Source organism: Rhea pennata, chromosome 1 (assembly GCF_028389875.1).
Source record: "Rhea pennata isolate bPtePen1 chromosome 1, bPtePen1.pri, whole genome shotgun sequence".
Classification (NCBI taxonomy): Eukaryota; Metazoa; Chordata; class Aves; order Rheiformes; family Rheidae; genus Rhea; species Rhea pennata.
In genome coordinates this window covers 31,800,140-31,818,831 of record NC_084663.1, presented here as the reverse complement: position 1 = coordinate 31,818,831, position 18,692 = coordinate 31,800,140, and the positions used below count along the sequence as shown (strand labels likewise).

The 18,692-nt window shown below is 41.4% G+C and overlaps 1 protein-coding gene across 1 annotated transcript in view; it reads right to left on the bottom strand.

The window, feature by feature from the left end:
- The window catches only part of PDZRN4 (PDZ domain containing ring finger 4), a 251,259-nt gene extending 250,384 nt beyond the window's left edge, over positions 1-875 (bottom strand). Inside the window, exon 1 of the mRNA XM_062567416.1 lies at positions 240-875. Within this exon, the coding sequence (XP_062423400.1) occupies positions 240-875 (636 nt within the window). The remainder of the gene's footprint in view (positions 1-239) is intronic.
- Positions 876-18,692: the final 17,817 nt, after the last annotated feature.

The window sequence follows — 18,692 nt, the reverse complement described above, 5'->3', positions numbered from 1 at the left end:
GCCCCTCCTCGCCGGTGACAAGCTCGCCCGGCCACCGCGGCCACCCGACGCCTTCGCAGCCGCCGGGGCTAAGGGTCCCCGAGCAGGACGCAGCGCGCCGCGCCCCGCAGCCGCAGCCCCGGCGGCACGGTGAGGGGCTGCAGCGGGCGCCGCCAGCGCGGCCGGGCGCCGGCGGAGCGCTGCAGGCAGCGGGGCCGGGCGTGCGCAGCGCCGGGGCAGAGCGGCGGGGCCGCACTCACCTTGCCGGGCTGCGCGCCCGCCAGGCTCCGGGTGATGGTGCTGATGTGGCTCATGTAGCGGCCAAACTTGGCCTGGCAGCGCAGCGCCGTGAGCTGCACCTCGCTCTGCAGCGCCGACAGCTGCGCCAGCAGCGACTTCTCCCTCGTGCTCCACTTCGGGGCCTCCCCCCTCGGCGCCGGCGCCGGCTCGGGGCTGCCCCGCCGGCCCGCCCCGCCGCTGCCGCGGCCGCGCAGCCAGCAGCGCCCGCCGCCCGGCCCCGCGCCCGCGCCCGCGCCCGCGCCCGGCCGCCCCGCGGAGCTGGGGGGCGGCGGCGGCCCGTAGCGGCACGCCGCGAGGTGGGCGGGCAGCTCGGCGAGCCGCACCGTGCGGCCGCAGCCCCGCGGGCTGTAGTCGCACTTGACCTCCAGCTTCTGGAGCAGGCTGCGCAGCGGCAGCACGGGGCGCAGCTCGGCGGCCGCCAGCGGCCGGCAGCGCAGCGGGCAGCGCCGCCGCCGCGCCGCCCAGGGCAGCAGGCAGCCGGCGCAGAAGACGTGCCCGCACGGCGTGCACAGCGGCTCCTCCAGCACCCGCCCGCACAGCTTGCACTGCAGCTCCGCGGCCACGGGCGCCGCGAAGCGCGCCGGGTCCAGCCCCATGGCGCGCCCGCAGCGCCGCAACTTCGGCGGCCGCGGCCGCGGCGGCGCTGGAGCCGCAGCCGGCGAGGGGCGGGCGGAGCGGCGGCGCCGCGCCGGGGGAGGCGGGCGGCGGCGCGGGGCTGAACTTCCCGGCGGCTCCCGCCCGCGGCGGCTGCCGCGCCCGGCCCCGGCACCACCTCCGCCCTGGCGGAGCATCCGCGGGGCGCCCGAGCGCCGGCTCCCTGCGCGTTACTGGAGGGTCGGCTGCGATGCTCTTGCGGTAGGAAGTTGGCAGAAAGGCTGCCAAGCAGCGGGTCACTTTAGGCTGCTCTGCCGTTGCGTGTAGTTAATAATTGCAAAAATATAAGCATATGCAAAAATAACCTGCGTGCACGCGCGTTAGTGTACTTAATTTGTCTCTGAAAGGCTTGCTTCCTGCTCCTCTGTTTTGGGATACACAGGAGTGCACAGAAAGCTGTGCTGAAGTCCCCGGTACTAAAGGTCTTTTTTTTTTTTTTTTTTTTTTTTTTTTTTTTTTTTTTTGCCACACCAGAAGTTAAAAAGAAGTACAATCGGGGTAACAAAATTGCTTGTTGAGCTCCCTTAAACAACAACACATGTATAAACAACACTTTCATTTTAAGAAAAGCTAAAACACAGCAGAATCTGGAAATGCATGGTTAGGATCAATAACCAGCCTGGATTCTGCCCCTACGTTGCTGCACAACCCACAACACACTGAAACATGAAACCCCTAACACATTCCCCACATAACTTCCACTACTGAAAACACAGGGCCAGATTGCTGCCCCCAAGTCCTGTGGAAAACCTCCCAGAAGAGAGCAGGCTGGAGCACTCCAAGGGGTTTCACCAGTGGGCTCCTTCCCCATCTTTGGGGAAAGGCCAGCAGATTTGGCTTGTACGGGTCCAGCTCATGAGCTCTTTCCTGGACTTGAGGACTACTGAGGCAGAGCCAGTGCCTCCTCACCACTTCTGCTGTTCCTGCCTCACACTCTGGCTCCTAGCAGCATGCCTGCAGCCTGGTAGACTCTCGAAACTCTCTGCTGGTTCTTCCCATGACTATGAAGACAAGGTGGGGACAATGTGAAAGAGCAAAATATTCATCCCTTTTTTCTCAAGCAAGCAGGAAAACCCTGCACATAACTGGCCCTAGGAGCATATCTGGGGCCACACATCTCAGTTACATCTACTCATAATTTGCTTAACAAAAGTTTCTCAGCCATTTTTAACAGTAATTTCATATCTGCCAATGCCTCACAGAACATCCATAGACCTAGATATAGCACTGAGTAGTACCAGCAACTTACCATTTCTGACTTGCCAAACAGAAAGCCACAATTTCACGCAGATTACCATGATTGCAAGATAAATAAACAAATAAACTGTACCATTATATAGCCTCTCAGCTTGGGGAAGAAGCTCTCTACATAATACATCATACGATATTTCATTACAGATCAAAACTGCATTCTCTCTCATCCAAAGAAGGAAAAGGTCACCTCATGAAATCAAATATCCCAAGTAAATAATTACACTATTCTTAATGACTTTTAATCATCTAGTATTTCCATTGATTTTAATTGCATTACTCATAGAATCAGTCTCATTCTGAATGCTATCAGAAGTCATTTTAAAAGAGTATTTCTTCATCTGCGTTTTTGCATTTCACCCTTCATTTGCACTCATTATTCATTTACACCCTCTCTTCTGTCTAAGTATCATTCCTGATGTGTTTGCTTTATCTTCTTATTTGTGTCCAGATCTGGACAAAGTGACAACATTTATGCTCATAAATTAACCTGGGTGAAGTGGGCCCAAACACGTAATCTATGACCGTTAAACTGATTCTGACTCTGTTAAACTGTTAGCGTGCCATGTGGAGTGGTTTTTCTCGAGGTCTGCAAGCAGCCTCCCAAACAACACTCAGGCATGGTTCAGCAGTAGCAGCGATTAATCCCCAAAGATAATTACGATGAGGCCAGCCTGTTTTGGAGGTTAGAGTCTAAGTGTAAGGAGCCCATCTGGGGTGCTGGGTCCATTTTATTTATAGCACAAATGTAACCAAAGGGGTGATAGGGTCATGCTTGAGCCTCAGAGCTTCTAGATTTTTTTTATTATTATTTATTTATTCTAGGTGCTTAAGTAAATGAAAATTTAGGAACCTCACTTTAGGCATATTTTTTTAAAAAAACAAAATGTCCTTTTTGGATCATGCATAATCCTTATTGGAATGTCAGTGCACTGGCAAAATCATTTGAAATAGTTCTGCCCTTTTCCTGTTTTTGTTGGAATAAGAAATTATCTGTCTTTGCAAAGATGTCAGAACAATACAGGTGACTGAGTTTATATGAAAAGTAATATTTCAGTGCAGGAATCTGCAATACAGACAAATGTACAGAACTCATCTAAAGATAGCAGGTACATGTATATCAGACCTCCTTGGTAATGGATACATATGGATAAATAAATACAAACGTTACTGATGTGCTTACACGGGGTTATTCCTATTATTATTATTATTTCTTATATAATCAGGAAATAAAAACAAGCAATCATCATACAGCCATCCCAGTCATGGTTTCACTGTGACATGCCGATTTTGTGAAACAGGGAAAGGCACAGGAACAGCAGTGACATTGCCCACGGCTGCTACAGCTCTGTACAGCTCCAGCACTGGGACTTCACCCAGCCATGGAGAAAATAAATGTTCAGAAATGGCTTGCCTCCAAGACAAGCCATAGTTCCGGTTTCAAGATCTACAAATAACTTAGTAACAGATGTGCCTCTCTTTCAGTCTCTTTTAACTTTATATATATTCAACATCTTCCTTCATCTTTCCCTTTTACTCTATGTCGTAAAGCAACAAAAGCAATTTAAAATAGGAATGCACTTACTTTCTTAGTCAAACACACATAGAGACTCTCACACATGTGTGCACACACACTCTGAGGAAGGGTTTGAGGGGAACTGTAGCTGAGGGGGCACAGAAAGTCTGGTCATGATCATCAGAGAAACAGGAGGAAGAATTAGTTGAAGGATAAAATCAAGGGCTATTTCTGCGCATAGCTCTTGCCTCATCCTAAGAGGATCTGAAGTTTAAAGTGTGAACTATACGGCTGTTCCCAAATCTTCTGATGAAAGAATCCCAAGATAAGAATTATTGTTCTGAAATCCTGAAAATAAATAGGGAACCTTCAGGAGAAATTCTGGTTCCACGAAAATCTCACGAACTTTCAATGCACATATGTGGGAATAAAGCATATATTTTTACCTTTTCCCCCTCATTTTCATAATCATTTCACAGTATTATTCATCTGTAGGATTTCAAAGGAGAATTCTTTTCCCAGTTACACTAATAAAAAACTGTAACTGTATTAGAGCCAGAAGGACACAGTTACATCACTTTAACTGAGAGCAGAATTTAGACCTGAATGTTTGCTTTTAAAACTCATTATCCTCAGGAGTTCAGAAAGAATGAATATTGCTGGACTTTAGAGAACAAATTATAAGCATTAAGTGAATCCATATAATTCACATTTCCCTATAAAGAGACATCTCAGAAGGCTTTTTTTTTCTTTATTTTCAGTTTAGCAAGCAGTTTTTCTTCACTACAGTCTATCACAGCAGCATATTGAGAGCTTAAGGCAGTGTCCCTAAGAAGAGCAGGTAAAAGAAGTCTGAAAGCTCACAGTTATTTTCTGAAGCCTGAACAAGTATTCTGATTCATCAGTTAAGGAAAGAATCTTCCAGAAAACTGCAGACATTCAGTAAATTAGTTTACACAGAGAAAATGGTTGTAATCTATATTGTCCATTTAAAGGAAGACACAACAGATAACTATTTAGTTATATTTGACATCAAATGTGTCGCTGATCAACTTGGACCACTGGAAAAATGAGAATAAGCCTTAAAAGTGGGAGAGCTGGATGTTAAAGCTCCCTCTTTTATCCACTGAATGGCCTTAAGCAAGTCATATAGCTACTTTGCACTTTGCACTTCACTTACTGATCATGCTACCCAGTAGATTTCACACCGTACAGTTTAAGTATGATGCATGTCTCTAAGCACACCAGCACACACTAATCCTTAATGTAGCCAAAATAAAAGTCTGTCCCTTTCAACACAAGCTGTGGGTAGAAGCACGGTCAAGTGTTCGTTGTGAAGCCAGATCCAGGAGATGCGCTCTGAGTTCCCCCCTGAGGACATAGCCTTGCACAAGGTGGAAGGAAGAGGAGCAGTGAGGTTGTGCATGACCACAGAGTCAAGCTGTCTAGTGCTATAAAGGCCCAATGCTTCTGTCTGATAGACATTTGAGGAACCTTACCATGGGAAATTAAGGATCCCATGGACATTAGACACTTCTGGTAACTGAGCAGTTATTTTTGAGTACTATATTTTTATACAGAACCCTGAGTTACAAAACCTATATATAATGGATACTGGAAGATGGCCTTTCCATAACATGTTCTTAACAGAGTAATTTAACAGTGTACCGCTCTGAGATAGGGAAACACTATGATCGTTGTTGCACAGATGAAGGTTTAGGGTCTTTTTTAATTCTATTTTTTTCTTGTTCTTCTATTTTTTTTCTTGTTAAGCTACTTTTCTATGTTTTTTACCATGACAGGAAAGGAGGAAAGGAGGAACAAGAAGAGGTGAGATCCAGACTGAGAGAAAACAGGTCTGCCAAAATGTAAACCTCTCACATTTGTCAGACCTGTAACACGTTCCTGCAACCCAGCTGGATTGTCGCTCAACCATCTGGTAAAAAGCTTGACTCCAGCCTGTGTGCTTGCTACTGAACCCCAGTGCTGCACTCTCCATTTTCCACCTCCAGCAGAAACGCTGGGTCCAGCCACAGCCAAAAAGTGCCTAGCAGTGGGGATAAATGTAAAGGAACATGAGTCCAACCTTGGGCTTTTCTAGTTAATCTTTCTCCCCTAGCCCAGCTAGCGCAAGCCCTAGATGTTCCAGATCCTAAATTTGTCCTTGCGGGGCTAACTGCTCACCTGCTGCAGACACCTCCTCTCAGCACAGAGCTACTCCCTAAGGATATGCAGATATCAAAAGCTTTCAGCATCAGATGCTTTTAGCATCCATTATCTCAAGAAAAAATCTAAGTGGATGATTTTTCACATAAAAAAAATAACAATTACTGACATTAAGTAGACATTAAGTAGAACCACTTGCTGTTGCTGGTCTCAGATGACATGACAGAGCCTCACAAGTTGGAGGAAGGATTACCTTCCCACACCTAGAAATGCTCCCTCCAGACGAGGGTCAAGCCCTATTGCCCTCGCATAGCCGGTACTTGGTCAACCAATAAATTCACACACACTGTCAGTTCCTAGAACTGCCTTTTCAAGCACTAAATTAGCTTAAAAATAAAAAATAGAAAAACAGCCACTTTGCCTAACATTAGTAAAAACAGATATGTCATAAACTCAGTTAGAAGCAGAAACTTAGTTTCTAAATTCAATACATCTCAGCGAAAGCTTTGACAGCTTTTGAGATTAGTGAGAACATACTGCAGGGTGTTACCACCTTCCTGGCTCATGTGTCCCTCACCAGTGTTTCATTGTGCAGTGGTTAGAAAACCACCTTTACTTACACGGTTGGTAATATTAGCTTGCACATCTACCTGTAAAGAAGAAAAAGTGAACTATGTCCAAAAACATAAATAAACAGCTCAAAGTGGAATATGACAAAATACAAAGAAAATGTTTGGGAACTATGTGGTAGGATTTTCAGAACTCTTATCTAAATTCTTGCATTTAAGCCTTTGAAATTAAATTTAAATATCATTGCCACTAGAATGTGGCTGGGCTTAGTCTTAGCTGGGCAAGTGGCCTGAGAAATGTGTGAAGAGAATTAAGTATGATTACTTTATTCATTTTAACCTGACATGGACTGGAGAAAGCTATTATTAAGCTAAAGAAAACAAGACAAATATGAAAGAAACCATTTTAAAAGATTGCTGAAATATAATTACAGTCAGTGCACGAGAATACATGAATCTCCTAACAGATACAGAACAAGAAAACAGTTTGGAAACATGCAAACAATAGACACAAAGTGGAAAGGAAAGACTATTATTCCAGTGTTCATATAGGTTTTAAGATGATCATATCAGAATATGCTTCTGCTCCTTTCATGTTATCTGTTTGTTTCTTACACTTACTGTTCTTCATGCATTTTGAAAATCCATAGTTTAAACCTCCTGTTCAACCACTAGGTCTGTTGTGTCCAGGTCCTTTTAAAACAGATTAAACAAAAATGATCAAGGAACATTGATCTGTCAGTGTTGCCAACATATGAAATGTGAGATATTCACTTGACCCCAAGGCCAGTCCTGTTGAGACCCAGCTTGTTAACACAAATAATGCACTATTAAAAAAAAAGAAAGATTTCCACCTTTAATGGAATATTTTAGTACTCAAGAGGACATGATTACTAGACACACTTCACCTTCTCCATTAGAGATTTAAACCGTTAATTGCATGTCTTTGTGTCTGATGGCAGAAAGAATATGGAAATCATGAAACTGAGCATAGGCATTATGGTAGTAAGTCTTGAAATATCAGCATAATATAGAGGCAATTATTATGAGAAGTGAGAAAGTACACTTTTAGATTTTGTAATTTTTCCAGCTCTTGATCTATTTTGCCTTATTTTTCCTCCAAATCCTATTTTCCTAAAGCTCTGCTTTCACAAATTACTTATTAATGTATCTAAATTAAAAAATGCGTACAATTAATTGTTCCAGGAGTAAAAATAAAATCATCATCATCTTAAATCCATCTTGGCAGCTCCATCACTTTACGTTCCCCTTCCCAGCGTCCCTAGGCGAGGGGAAGGCTACACATGAGCCTGCATGTGGGATCTCAGAGGAAAGAGTGGTGACCTCCTGGTACCCTACACAGTAGATGCCATGTCCAAATTAGCTAGAAAACTTTGGCAGAACTAATGAAGGTGGTTTTGCTGTGAATTATGCGTGGTAGCTGGGTTTCTGATGTCCAGTAAAGGTGGGGTTCACATTGCAGTATCCTTCAGTGGGAAAAGCCTGGGAAGGGATCTCTTCTCCAGTGGTTTGCCGCTTTTTATTCAACTTCTACGCTCTTTCTGTCTCCCACATATTTGTCAGATTTGGTCAATAGGAACCAAGAGCTTAAACAGAATTAAGGAGAAGACACAAATTGACATGCACACACATGAGCATGTATGCACAGATGGCATCTCATTTTATCAGGACACCAAACCAAGAAGTGGGGTTAATTCACTGACAAATTTGTACAGATAAAGAACTGAAATTATGACTGTGCTTGGGGGAGTATAGTCCAGCTGAACATCTCCTGGAAAAACAGTCATAAAAAATGTCACTTTCTCCTGTTTCTGGAAATGCCGGAAGTGCCAAAGTGGCAGTTTTTTTGCTTCATGACCTTAAAGCTATCATCCTAATAAGGCCAAAATGGAAAAGAAAAGGAATTAACCTTCTAATGCCTGCCAACTTTTGTTATATTTTGAATTTGACCAACAATGTCTACTCATCTTTTTGTGAGAGACTCTGACCTGTAAGATCAAAGATGACACCAGTAAAGCAGATTTGGACAAGTTAAATCTCCCTGTTCCTAAGCTAGCTATCATCACAGATTTATGAACATTAATTCTGGTGTACGAAATTTTCTAATGACTACTTCCTCCTACACTGAGGATTGACATGCACAGCCTGATACTCTTGTTTTGATGTGTTTTGTCAAAGTGTTAATACAGCTCCTACCTACTGTATTGCTTCATCACTATTTCTTTTTTAACTTATAGGGATTTTCAAGAAAGAAGCTTGAGTTTCGGTAAAGCTGAGCATTCAGACAGCGATGTTAACAGGAGGCAAGAGTGCTGAAAATCACATGTGCGTTTAGAGGTGTGCTTTTTTCTTCATATGTGGGAGTAATGTCCAATTAGCGCACACACATGTATTTTATGGTGTTACCTCCCCTCACTCTCCAGCTGTATAATGGCTGCATCAGATTCTGATAGAATCACAGAAAAATCAGATCAATAACATATAATATAGCATAAACATCTGCTATTAACTTCTCAGGGGCTCTCCACCAAGAGAGATAAGCTGGATTTGGCCCTTGGTTATGTTTTAAAATGGATCAAGGCACTGTAAACTGTTTTATATTAATCTGATATTTTTCTATAAGGATTTTCTTTTTTAAATAGGAACAGAGGGTACACAAGCTGAGGTCTTGGAGAACTTAGTATATCTGCTTAAATGCAAATCTCCCAGGGCAAGTGTGTTATCTGGCCTATGCAGAGACATGGCTTCAAATTTATTATAGCTCATTTTAAAACCAGAAAATTTGCCAAAATTAGTAATGATCCAAACTGTAATAAAAGCTGAAGTCCCTAGTAGGTCATACATATTAATATACCATCAGCATAAAATAGCAATTTAAATTCACTGATGTCAGTCTCCATCCCATGAGAATCTGAAGCAGTATTAACAGCTTCTGTCAAAGGCTCTATTGTTAAAATAAAACAGCAGGAAGATGGTAGAGAAGAGGAGAGACACAGAAAATTTCTTTTTCTACAGTAATCAGATTTTAACATTTCCTAGTTTTCTTGGTCTCCAGAACATCGTAATTTATCAAGTTGTGTATTTGACCAAGCAGTCTAGGACAAGGTCCAAAAGTCTCATCTCAGGCAGGAGTTAGATTAACATGTCTTTCTGATAGCGTACATATTAAGAGCTGTTCTATTCCTACACTATCTATAAAGCAGATCATTGCAGTTAACAAAGTATCACTGGGTCTGATTTTGAACTGTCTGGCAACTTTGCATTTCATTTACATACCCTTTGACACGGTATAGCAAATGCAACCTTCTGAGATCCCTTAAATCCTACCAATTCTCTACAACACCCACTGCCTTTGAGCAGTGCGATTCAGATATGCAGGTGCTTTTCTTTCCATTAGTTCCACGTTCAGCTTCATTTGAGCAATAAAATTACTCCCTCCTTCCCTTCCCACACAAATAAATCTCTCCTAAATAAGTCCAGCTTTTAGTGATCATCAGCCTTTAGCATAGTCTGGCTAACCCTTTAGTTAGACCTGCCAACGTGTCAAGTCCAGGGAAGGCAGAGCTGAGGCCTGACTGTTGTTATTCCTGATTTTGCCACTGACGTGCTTTGAGATCTTTAATAAGTTAATTAACCTCTGTGACTCAGTGTAAGCACTGATGTAATGAACATAATAGTGCTTAACATAAGTGTCCCACAGATGTAAGGCATGATAAAAGAGTAGAAGACTGTTATTATTACTAATGGTCATTAGTTTGAAATCATAATCAGGCAAACCCCAAAATTACAAGACCATTGCAATTAGTTACAAGGTAGGGTGGTGATGTTTAATTATCATGAAAAGGGTACAGGATGAAAAATACATTGCATATTTTTAATGGCACTATGTAGGTAAAGACTGGAAGTAACTTTGTAGAGTATCTGCAATAAAGTCAAAGAGTAACAGCTCTGAAAGACAAGGATCACTAACTCTTATTGCATCTCTTCCTACCATAAAACTTTCTTCCTATTGTGGTGGACAGTGTGGCTATTAAAATAAGTCTAGTTTTATATATGTGTGCTAGGCTTGTGCAGGGAAAGATAACAAGCCACAAGTTTGTAAGGTTATCACTGCTTTTGTTGTTGTTTTTATTATAGTTCTTACTATTCTTAATACTAATTACATGTGCTGTCTGGGGAACTCTAAGTTTGGATGAGAGCACTTCTGTGCTACATGCTGTACAAGCACATTAAAAGGAATTGGTGGTCTAAAAGAGCTAACAAAAGTACGCTGAGACCATAGCACAGCACAAGTGGTTATAACTATCTTTCAGTTTCTTCCGTATACTATCCCTGGGATAGGATTAGATAAAGCAAAGAAAACCTTTTCCATCAGTTAAGGTATTAGTGATCAGAACTAAATATTGGCAGCCCCAAAGTACACATTCCTTCCCAGCTATTAAGGACTTTCCTCTATTGACTGGTATCTTTCAGCCTATCAAAGAAAAGTTTAATTTGCAGCTGAAATCTTGATCCTCTGATGAATCATGTTTTCTTTTGAATGTGAAGGGCGTCTGTCTGGCAAAGTTGGCAGCCTGACCTCCATAAATATTGTTCTATTGATAAAAAGAGGAATTGGATATACAGACTATCCAAAATAAATATTTTGCAGGGATTCTGGATGACTGAATACAATAGAGCAAAGGAATGTTATCATATTCTGAATAATTCAGACATAAGCTGAAGTGACTATTCGTTTTAGTGAAAAACTGTCAAATGTAGTTTTGTACCTTTAGTTTTGTCTGGAAAATCGAAATGGACACCTGTTTCAGGATCGCTGTTTTTCCTTTTATCATCAGCAGCAATTTGCTTTTGACTTTACTGGGAGCAAGTCTGGGCCTCTTTGTTTCTAGAATATCTAAAACAGCATTCCAGTGAGGTATTCAGAAACATCAGCCCAAAGTGCTCCTGCCCTTTGGGTGGAGATGTATGGGAAAGGAGCCCATGGTGCCCTTTTCCCACATACCTCTCCCTGCTTAGGGGCTGCGTGTGCACGGTCCTTGCACGCTCGCCGACACCAGAGGCTGCTTCCTCGGCACGCTGTTGGGTGCATCAAAAGGGGCAGGGGCCACGCTGGCGGCTGAGCCATCCCAGTGGAAAATCAGTGGGGTCTATTGCAGGATACAGGCAGGCTGGGCTGTCCTGAAGATCAAGGGAAAAGGAACTTGCACTGCTCCCTTTGCACCGGGTGACCATGGAGGCATGCTCCCTCCTCGAAAAATAACCCCCTCCCTCGGATCTCTCAGCATCATGCACCTCCCTGCTGCCCCTCGTCAAGGGCTGCCCCAAAAGGCGAATGCGCCCTGCTGTTTGTGCCGGCAGCCCTCCTTTCTGCCCCTTTTCTCCTCCAAAAGCTACTTGCATAAAGTGGGAAGTGAATGCACAAGCAGGAGGTGTATTTGGGATTTTACAGCCTGAGAAATCCTCAGAAGGGCTTGCAAGGGATGTCTCAGCACAGTCAAGTCACAACAGAAAAGTCTGACGGAGAGGCATGAGCCTGCTCTCATGGGAGTCAACAGGACCATACCCTTGGCTAGCCCACATAATCCTCCCACTGCTCTTTCCCAAATGAAGCAATGGAGGAATCATTTTCATCAGAGATCTTTCTTTTTCTTATCAGTGAATTATGCTGCTATGTTGCTGCAATATATGACCTACAAATAACAAAGTGTGTCTATTCAAAAAAGGAGAACTCCTGTCATCAGTGCTGAACTGTATACAAAAATCACGGATAAGATATGACATAATATTTCTTTGTCCTCTAACTCACAGCACTGTTATGACTGCCATGCAAGAAAATATTTTATGTGGTATACATGACAGATACACCAAGAATGGCTGTTTATCTATTTCTCTCTTCCTATGAACCCTTTCATCTTTTGTGTACCTCCTGAAAAAGGTAACCTATCTCAAATTTATTTGAAATTTTTAGATATAACTTTTTTTACCAGAAGATCATAATAAAACAATACTTGTGCAAGAAAAATACAGCATTATGTACTTAGAATTAGATTTCTCTAACTGGAATCTCAGAGTTAAACTTCTCTTGTTTGCTTATGCTCTAGATCATGGAGACACATTGTATGTATTAGCTTTACTTGTAACAGGTGCATTTCTACAGTTCTGCCCTCTCAATATTTTGAAAAGGGTCTGCTGCTTTTAAAATGTGGTTGCATCATTTAAGACTACTCTGCTGTTGTAGGATTCAAGCAAAGACCTTCTTGGTACAACTGCATCTTGAACATGTCACTAAAAAGAAAATCAAAATAGCCAAAAATGGAGGTGGTATTCTCCTCCGACAAAAAGACATTTTGTCCTAAAGCTGAAAGAAGATTTAACAAAAATCAGAGACACCAGCTAATCCACAGGTGATTCCTTCATCATTTTAAACATGCAGGCACTGCTATCAGAGCAGACCAAGACGTCTCCCTTACGTCCTGCGCTGCAAAGCTCAGCCCAAGTGCTGGGGTTAGCAGAGCGCAGCCGCAGCAATGCCACACGCCACCTTCACCCCGCGGCCAGGCTGCAGCCCGCGCTGCCTCGGCCTCGCCGGGAAAGCCAGCGGTGGTCTCCTGGCTGGGCTTCTTACAAACACAAATGGCGCACCTGAAGAAGAATAAAGAACCACTTGTAAAATGAGTTAAGCAAAAGAAAAAAAGAATGAGGTAAAGAAAATAAATAATGGTTCATGAAAATGTCAGGCAGCTGAAAGCAAGGGAACCAAATTCCTCTGACAGTCTAAGAGAAATACTGTTATATTTGTTACAATGTCATCTGTTAGACTGCATGTCATGAAATCTGTCAGAGGAAGACTGGGTATCTTAATCAAAACACAACTCCATCTCTTTGTTCGATTATTTAATACCATTGCTTAAGGAGAAGAATTTACATATAAAACACTCTCCAAAGTGACCATTGTGCTGCAATGCCGCAAGTATCTTTCTGATATATCAGAAATCTAATTTCTAAGCATAACCCAAAGTTACCAGAGAATTTTGCTGTAAGTCAGATAGCGTATGATGGATCCCTGCATAACAATTTTTGCCTCTTGTCCTGTTTTATGCCTGTTTTAATTCTTACAATTTGAATTTCAGAAGTTGGAATTTGTTGGGAGGGTTTTGGGGGATAAACACTAGAAAAACAGTCGATAACCCAGGAGAAACTTTTCCTTCATTTAAGTCTCCAGTCTTAAATTTGAAAGGTATGATAAACCTCTTTTCTCAGAGTTGCAATACTTTCTGAAAGGGTTTTCACTGACGAAAGAATTTGCACCTGTACAGATACACACTGAGAAGAAGTTTTAAGTCTATGTTTACTGTTAGACCATGAAGCCACAGCAAGTTGTACATTGTATGGTACTCAATTCATGCCTTAAACCTTGAGAAATATGCCAATTATTTAGTGATGCTTATGCTAATGTAGTTTCTTGCATTTGGGCTTAATTTAGGATGACTAGATATTTTTAATCTTCTTAAAACATACTTCACATTGACAAGGATACATGCAGGAATTCAACATATTTTTCTGCTGCTAGAATGATACGTAATTCTTGGAGAAAATAGAAAGCTACACTTACAGCTTGTAAAAACTGTCTGTTATTTGATGATAATTATCGATACCTCCGTTAGTTTCTCCTATAATACTACACAAGAAACCTAATTCATGAAAATAAATATTGAATATTGCCTTCCTTTTCATGACATTTTAGAATTTTGCTGCATTTTTTGATAAAATGCAATGCGAGCACTGCATTTGTAAATATTTCAATCCAAATGCACCAGCTCAACCACTATCAAATGCTTTTGGTCTTATCCTAGAAGCATAGAACTCAATTCCGTTGCTTGAACGTAGGCTGCTGGTGCCATCTGAGTCTCCTACAATATCCCACCTGGTACCTTGCTGCCTCTCACTCCAGGGGAGGCAGGTTCCCACGGGTTTGGAGCCGGACCTTGGCAGCTTCTTGCTAGTGTCCTGAACATATTTTGCCTCTCGGGGAACTTCATCAACCCATTAATGACCGCATGTGTTATTTACTTCAAACCTCTTAAATATATCTCAAGATAAACAGACCGTCTTTTTCTCTCATATGGTTTTTAACCCTTCTGAGCAGAGATGCAATGCTAGGAAGTTTGCTTAAAGAAGAACTCCCACAGACATCAGGAAAAAAAAGGCCTTTTTTTTTAGCTTCAGAAACCTTCAGAAAGAGCCTACCATGTCACTAGATCTCTTAAAATGACAATTAGAGGCCTCAGCTGAGATTGACAAATACTGAGAAAGAGACAAGAAGTTACTAAGAAGTTTCAAAAAGAGAAACATTAAATTGATGTGATAGATAATGGGCAAATAAGCAGAGTTCTTTATTACATTAATTTTAAATATTTGGTTTCTGCAATTTAAAAAGACAGGCCCTAATACCTAACTCCCCTTGATTTCAAAAGGTGGTAAGAGCTTATCAAAAGACCTTTGTAAACGTGGCCAATGCAGACCCAGTAATTTGATACAAGAAGATGCGGTGGAATCCAGAAATGAGCCCTCTGTGTCGAAGTCCCAGGTGAGCACCTTAACTACAAAGAAATCCTTCTTCACCTGTCAGTTATGAGGTACATAACAGAGATTAGGTTAAAGACTATTACTAAGAGCTCAGGAGTTAGAAAACGCATGACTTAAACTTGCCCACACAACTTTCAGGCAACGTGCTGTTGCATGTGCCCTGGGATGCCATCTTTCATCATGTGCTTATGTCTTTTTTTCCTTCCACAGATATTTTCTCAGTGCGAAAAACCCTGACTGTATTCAATTATCAAGTAGCAACACACTATTTTGCTTTCTCTCCATTATTCAATGTATGGCCCAAGCCGTCTTGCTTTTCCACTGATCGAGTCTTCATGTAGGGGTATAATTATTCACATCCTCAAGAGACCTATTCCATTCACTGCAGCGTTTATGTGCTTCACAAACATTTGTGACTGAGTTTCACACAACCCCACCGAGGCATGGACTCTGTATTTTTCCCGTGTTTCAGATTTAGAAATGCAGTGCAGAGTGACTAATGTTGAGTCAAACAGCATATGTACACTGGGAACTGTGAGGTCTTTTAGTGTGTTCAAGGAGCTTGGACAGGAATAAGTCTCAGCTCTGGAGACTTTAATTGGTGAGCTCAGAGCAATTTTGACTGTTTTCAAACTGCAGCATTTCAAAGGGATGTCATTTGACCAAATATGGATTTTCATAATGATAGTAAAAGATGAGCTTCTGATACAAAATTTACCCTTTGAGAAACTTCGTATCCTAGCTCCATTCTATTCTAGAAGCCACTAGAACCTATAAAATAAAAGATGGCATGCATTTCTGACATGAGCGGAAATATCCTCTTTATCCCATAAATATTCTTTGAAAAATACATAGTAGGAAAAGCAATGAGAAACTTAAAACAGGGCATTACAATAGGAAATATTGTGTAACCTCAGGAATATGCTACCGACCTGACTGCAAACTCAGAGAGCATCCAAAAGAGATGTAACATCAAAGGGTATATTGCAAGACTCTGAAAAGTAAAGAAGCCATAGTAAAAACACCTAAGAAAATAAAATCTGTAAGGACAAAAAGATAGTAATCCCAGAAAACTTCATAGAGTGTATTCCTCTGATTATTCCAACTCTAGATTTGTGGCACCATGGAAATACCATTTTCTTGTTTTCCACTGCCAGCTTCTATGGAAAAAAAAGCTTAGTTATATAAAATAGAGGTTATCAGCAATATCACTAATTAATAGTGTAGTTGCCAACTAAAAAGTTAGACTCTTGACAAATATGACCTAATGTTACACAAATATGCTTCATCAATCACATTTAAAAAAATACACAACAGCCAGTATTTTCTTTGGACTCATAATAGAACTTATTGGCAGTTGGTGTAATTAAAGGCTAGTAAGCAGATTAAAATGTTTGGGGGTTTATAGCTTTCTCTTCTGCAGAAAACTTAGGAAAAAAGGATGAAAGTGTTTTAAAATGCTGCAGCTTTGAACTGGTAATATTTCTATTTGCTTAAAGGGGGAAAGTTTAGCAGGAGCCCAAGGATCTACAGGCAAATCCAGGTTCAGTGTTGCAAGATCTCAGGTCTCTGGGCAGAGTCAAACTCTGCATGTTCCCTGATCCTTGCTGTTTCTGGCACTGATTTTGCTCACATCAGCTAATGGTAAAGGGCTGCAGTACTAACATCTACTGTGGTATCTGGCTGGTGTTGTGCCATACAGAGCTACTATTTATTTGTCCCACTATTTCCCATAAACTTTGAAGCTATTACGGTACATCAGTAATGTGGACAAGTCCTGAAGGGCTGCTCAGCAGACAGGCCTATTTGGGCTCTTCCCATCAAATGGAGTAGAGAGAAGTACAAATCATTTGTTTAATTTATTAAGTGCAGAATTTTTTGACTGATGGTTTGTAATAGATAGGAGCTGAAGAATACAAGGATGAGTAAGGAGCTTTAATAGCAACCCAAAATGAGACATTCCAGAGATAATGTTCTTATGTTTAAATGCAAGGAATAAAGAGAAAAAATATTTCATGATAGAATTCACTTTACTGATTTTATGAAGTTTAAACACTTATTTTAGGATTCTGTTTCAAAGAAAAATGAAATCTGATACTGAAGATGAATATCTTGACTCTTAAATATATTGATTACTGTCTGCCAGTTTCCCACATTCCATACAAGAGGATGGATTGGACAGTTTTTTACACTGTTAGAAAAATGCTACTCATCTATTTTAGTACAGACTCAGTAAATCAAGGATACATTTCACAGTAATATTTATTTAAGTAGCAAAACATTACTCATTGACATAGAGGACTAAAGTTCCATTTATGCTTAGTAATTTATCATGAGACTAACTGGATTCACATACCATCCTGGCAAGATAAGGCATGCTATTAAAAAAACTTATTTATAAAAAGGAAAACCAAAATCTGAATATTAAATATATTTCACCACACTGAGATGGAGATTTTGTTTTAATAGTGGCAAATGAGAATGGTGCTAAAAAAGCAGAACATACTGCAGAAAAATAACATCACTTGAAGTAGTGATAATCAGCTCTGAACCTTTCATGAACCCATTGACTTCAGTGCCATTTGGATGAGGTCCAATAAAAAGCCACATTTTTATATGGCAGACAGATTTGATAAAGGCACAGTCTAAATCAGAAACAAAGAAGTTATAGGGAGCTATGTAGCATGGACCATGAAGCAGAAATAAATAGTATTTGTCCAGTCAAAGGAACAAGTATAGCAATTGTATTCACTCACATTAAATCTGATTCACCCATTTTCATTTACAGGAGTTTGAACTAGAAGGAAATTAGGAATGAGAACAGAATAAAAGTTCAGGGTCTGAATTATATATCAAAGATGAGCGCTGCAGGCAACAATGCATCTATTCTGCTTGGCATTTGACCAATGCCAAGTTTCAGCTGGATTTCACTGATCACTAAACCTCAAGAGTTTATATCTTTTCTCTCTTTTCCTGGTGTCACCTGGGCAACTCTCTAGGGTGTTTCCAGCAAGCCTAAAGCCCACAAAATGCCACACACAAACACCTTGGCTCCTCATGTCTCCTCATGGACAGTCACTGATTGGTCATTTGGGTCTTTCCTGAAAGCTGCTGCTTAGGGGAGCGTTGGTAAGAGCTGCTATTTTCAACAGTGTGGGACTGGATCTCCAGTCAAAGGGGTTTTTCTTGTTCTTGATAAAACAGCAAAAGCCTCCTGCTGAAACAGCTATTTCATGAGAAAGAAGAACACAAATGCCTAGCGTGAGTTTATAAGCACAACTCCACAACTGCAGTGCTACACAACTTCATAGCCCTAGAGGTATTAGACTCCTGAAATTCCTTTGATTTTTAATTTATGTCTCCCTAATATTGTTTGAATAAAATACAGTTATACAAGCAAGTGATTTAATCAGCAGACAACAGAGTGAGTCCCTTTTTTATTCCAGAAAGGGTGTAGTTTGTCTTGCCTTATTTTCAGCTTCAGCAGAAGGAGAGAGAGTTTCCCTCTCCTAGAATGCTCTGAGAGTGGTAATTAGGGAACCTTTCTAGAAACTCAGTGATGTAAGTTCAAGTTGGAAGGAGAAATCTGAATGAGTCTTCTATTTTCTGATCACTATAGTCATGACTAGAAACGGAAGAAGCGTAGT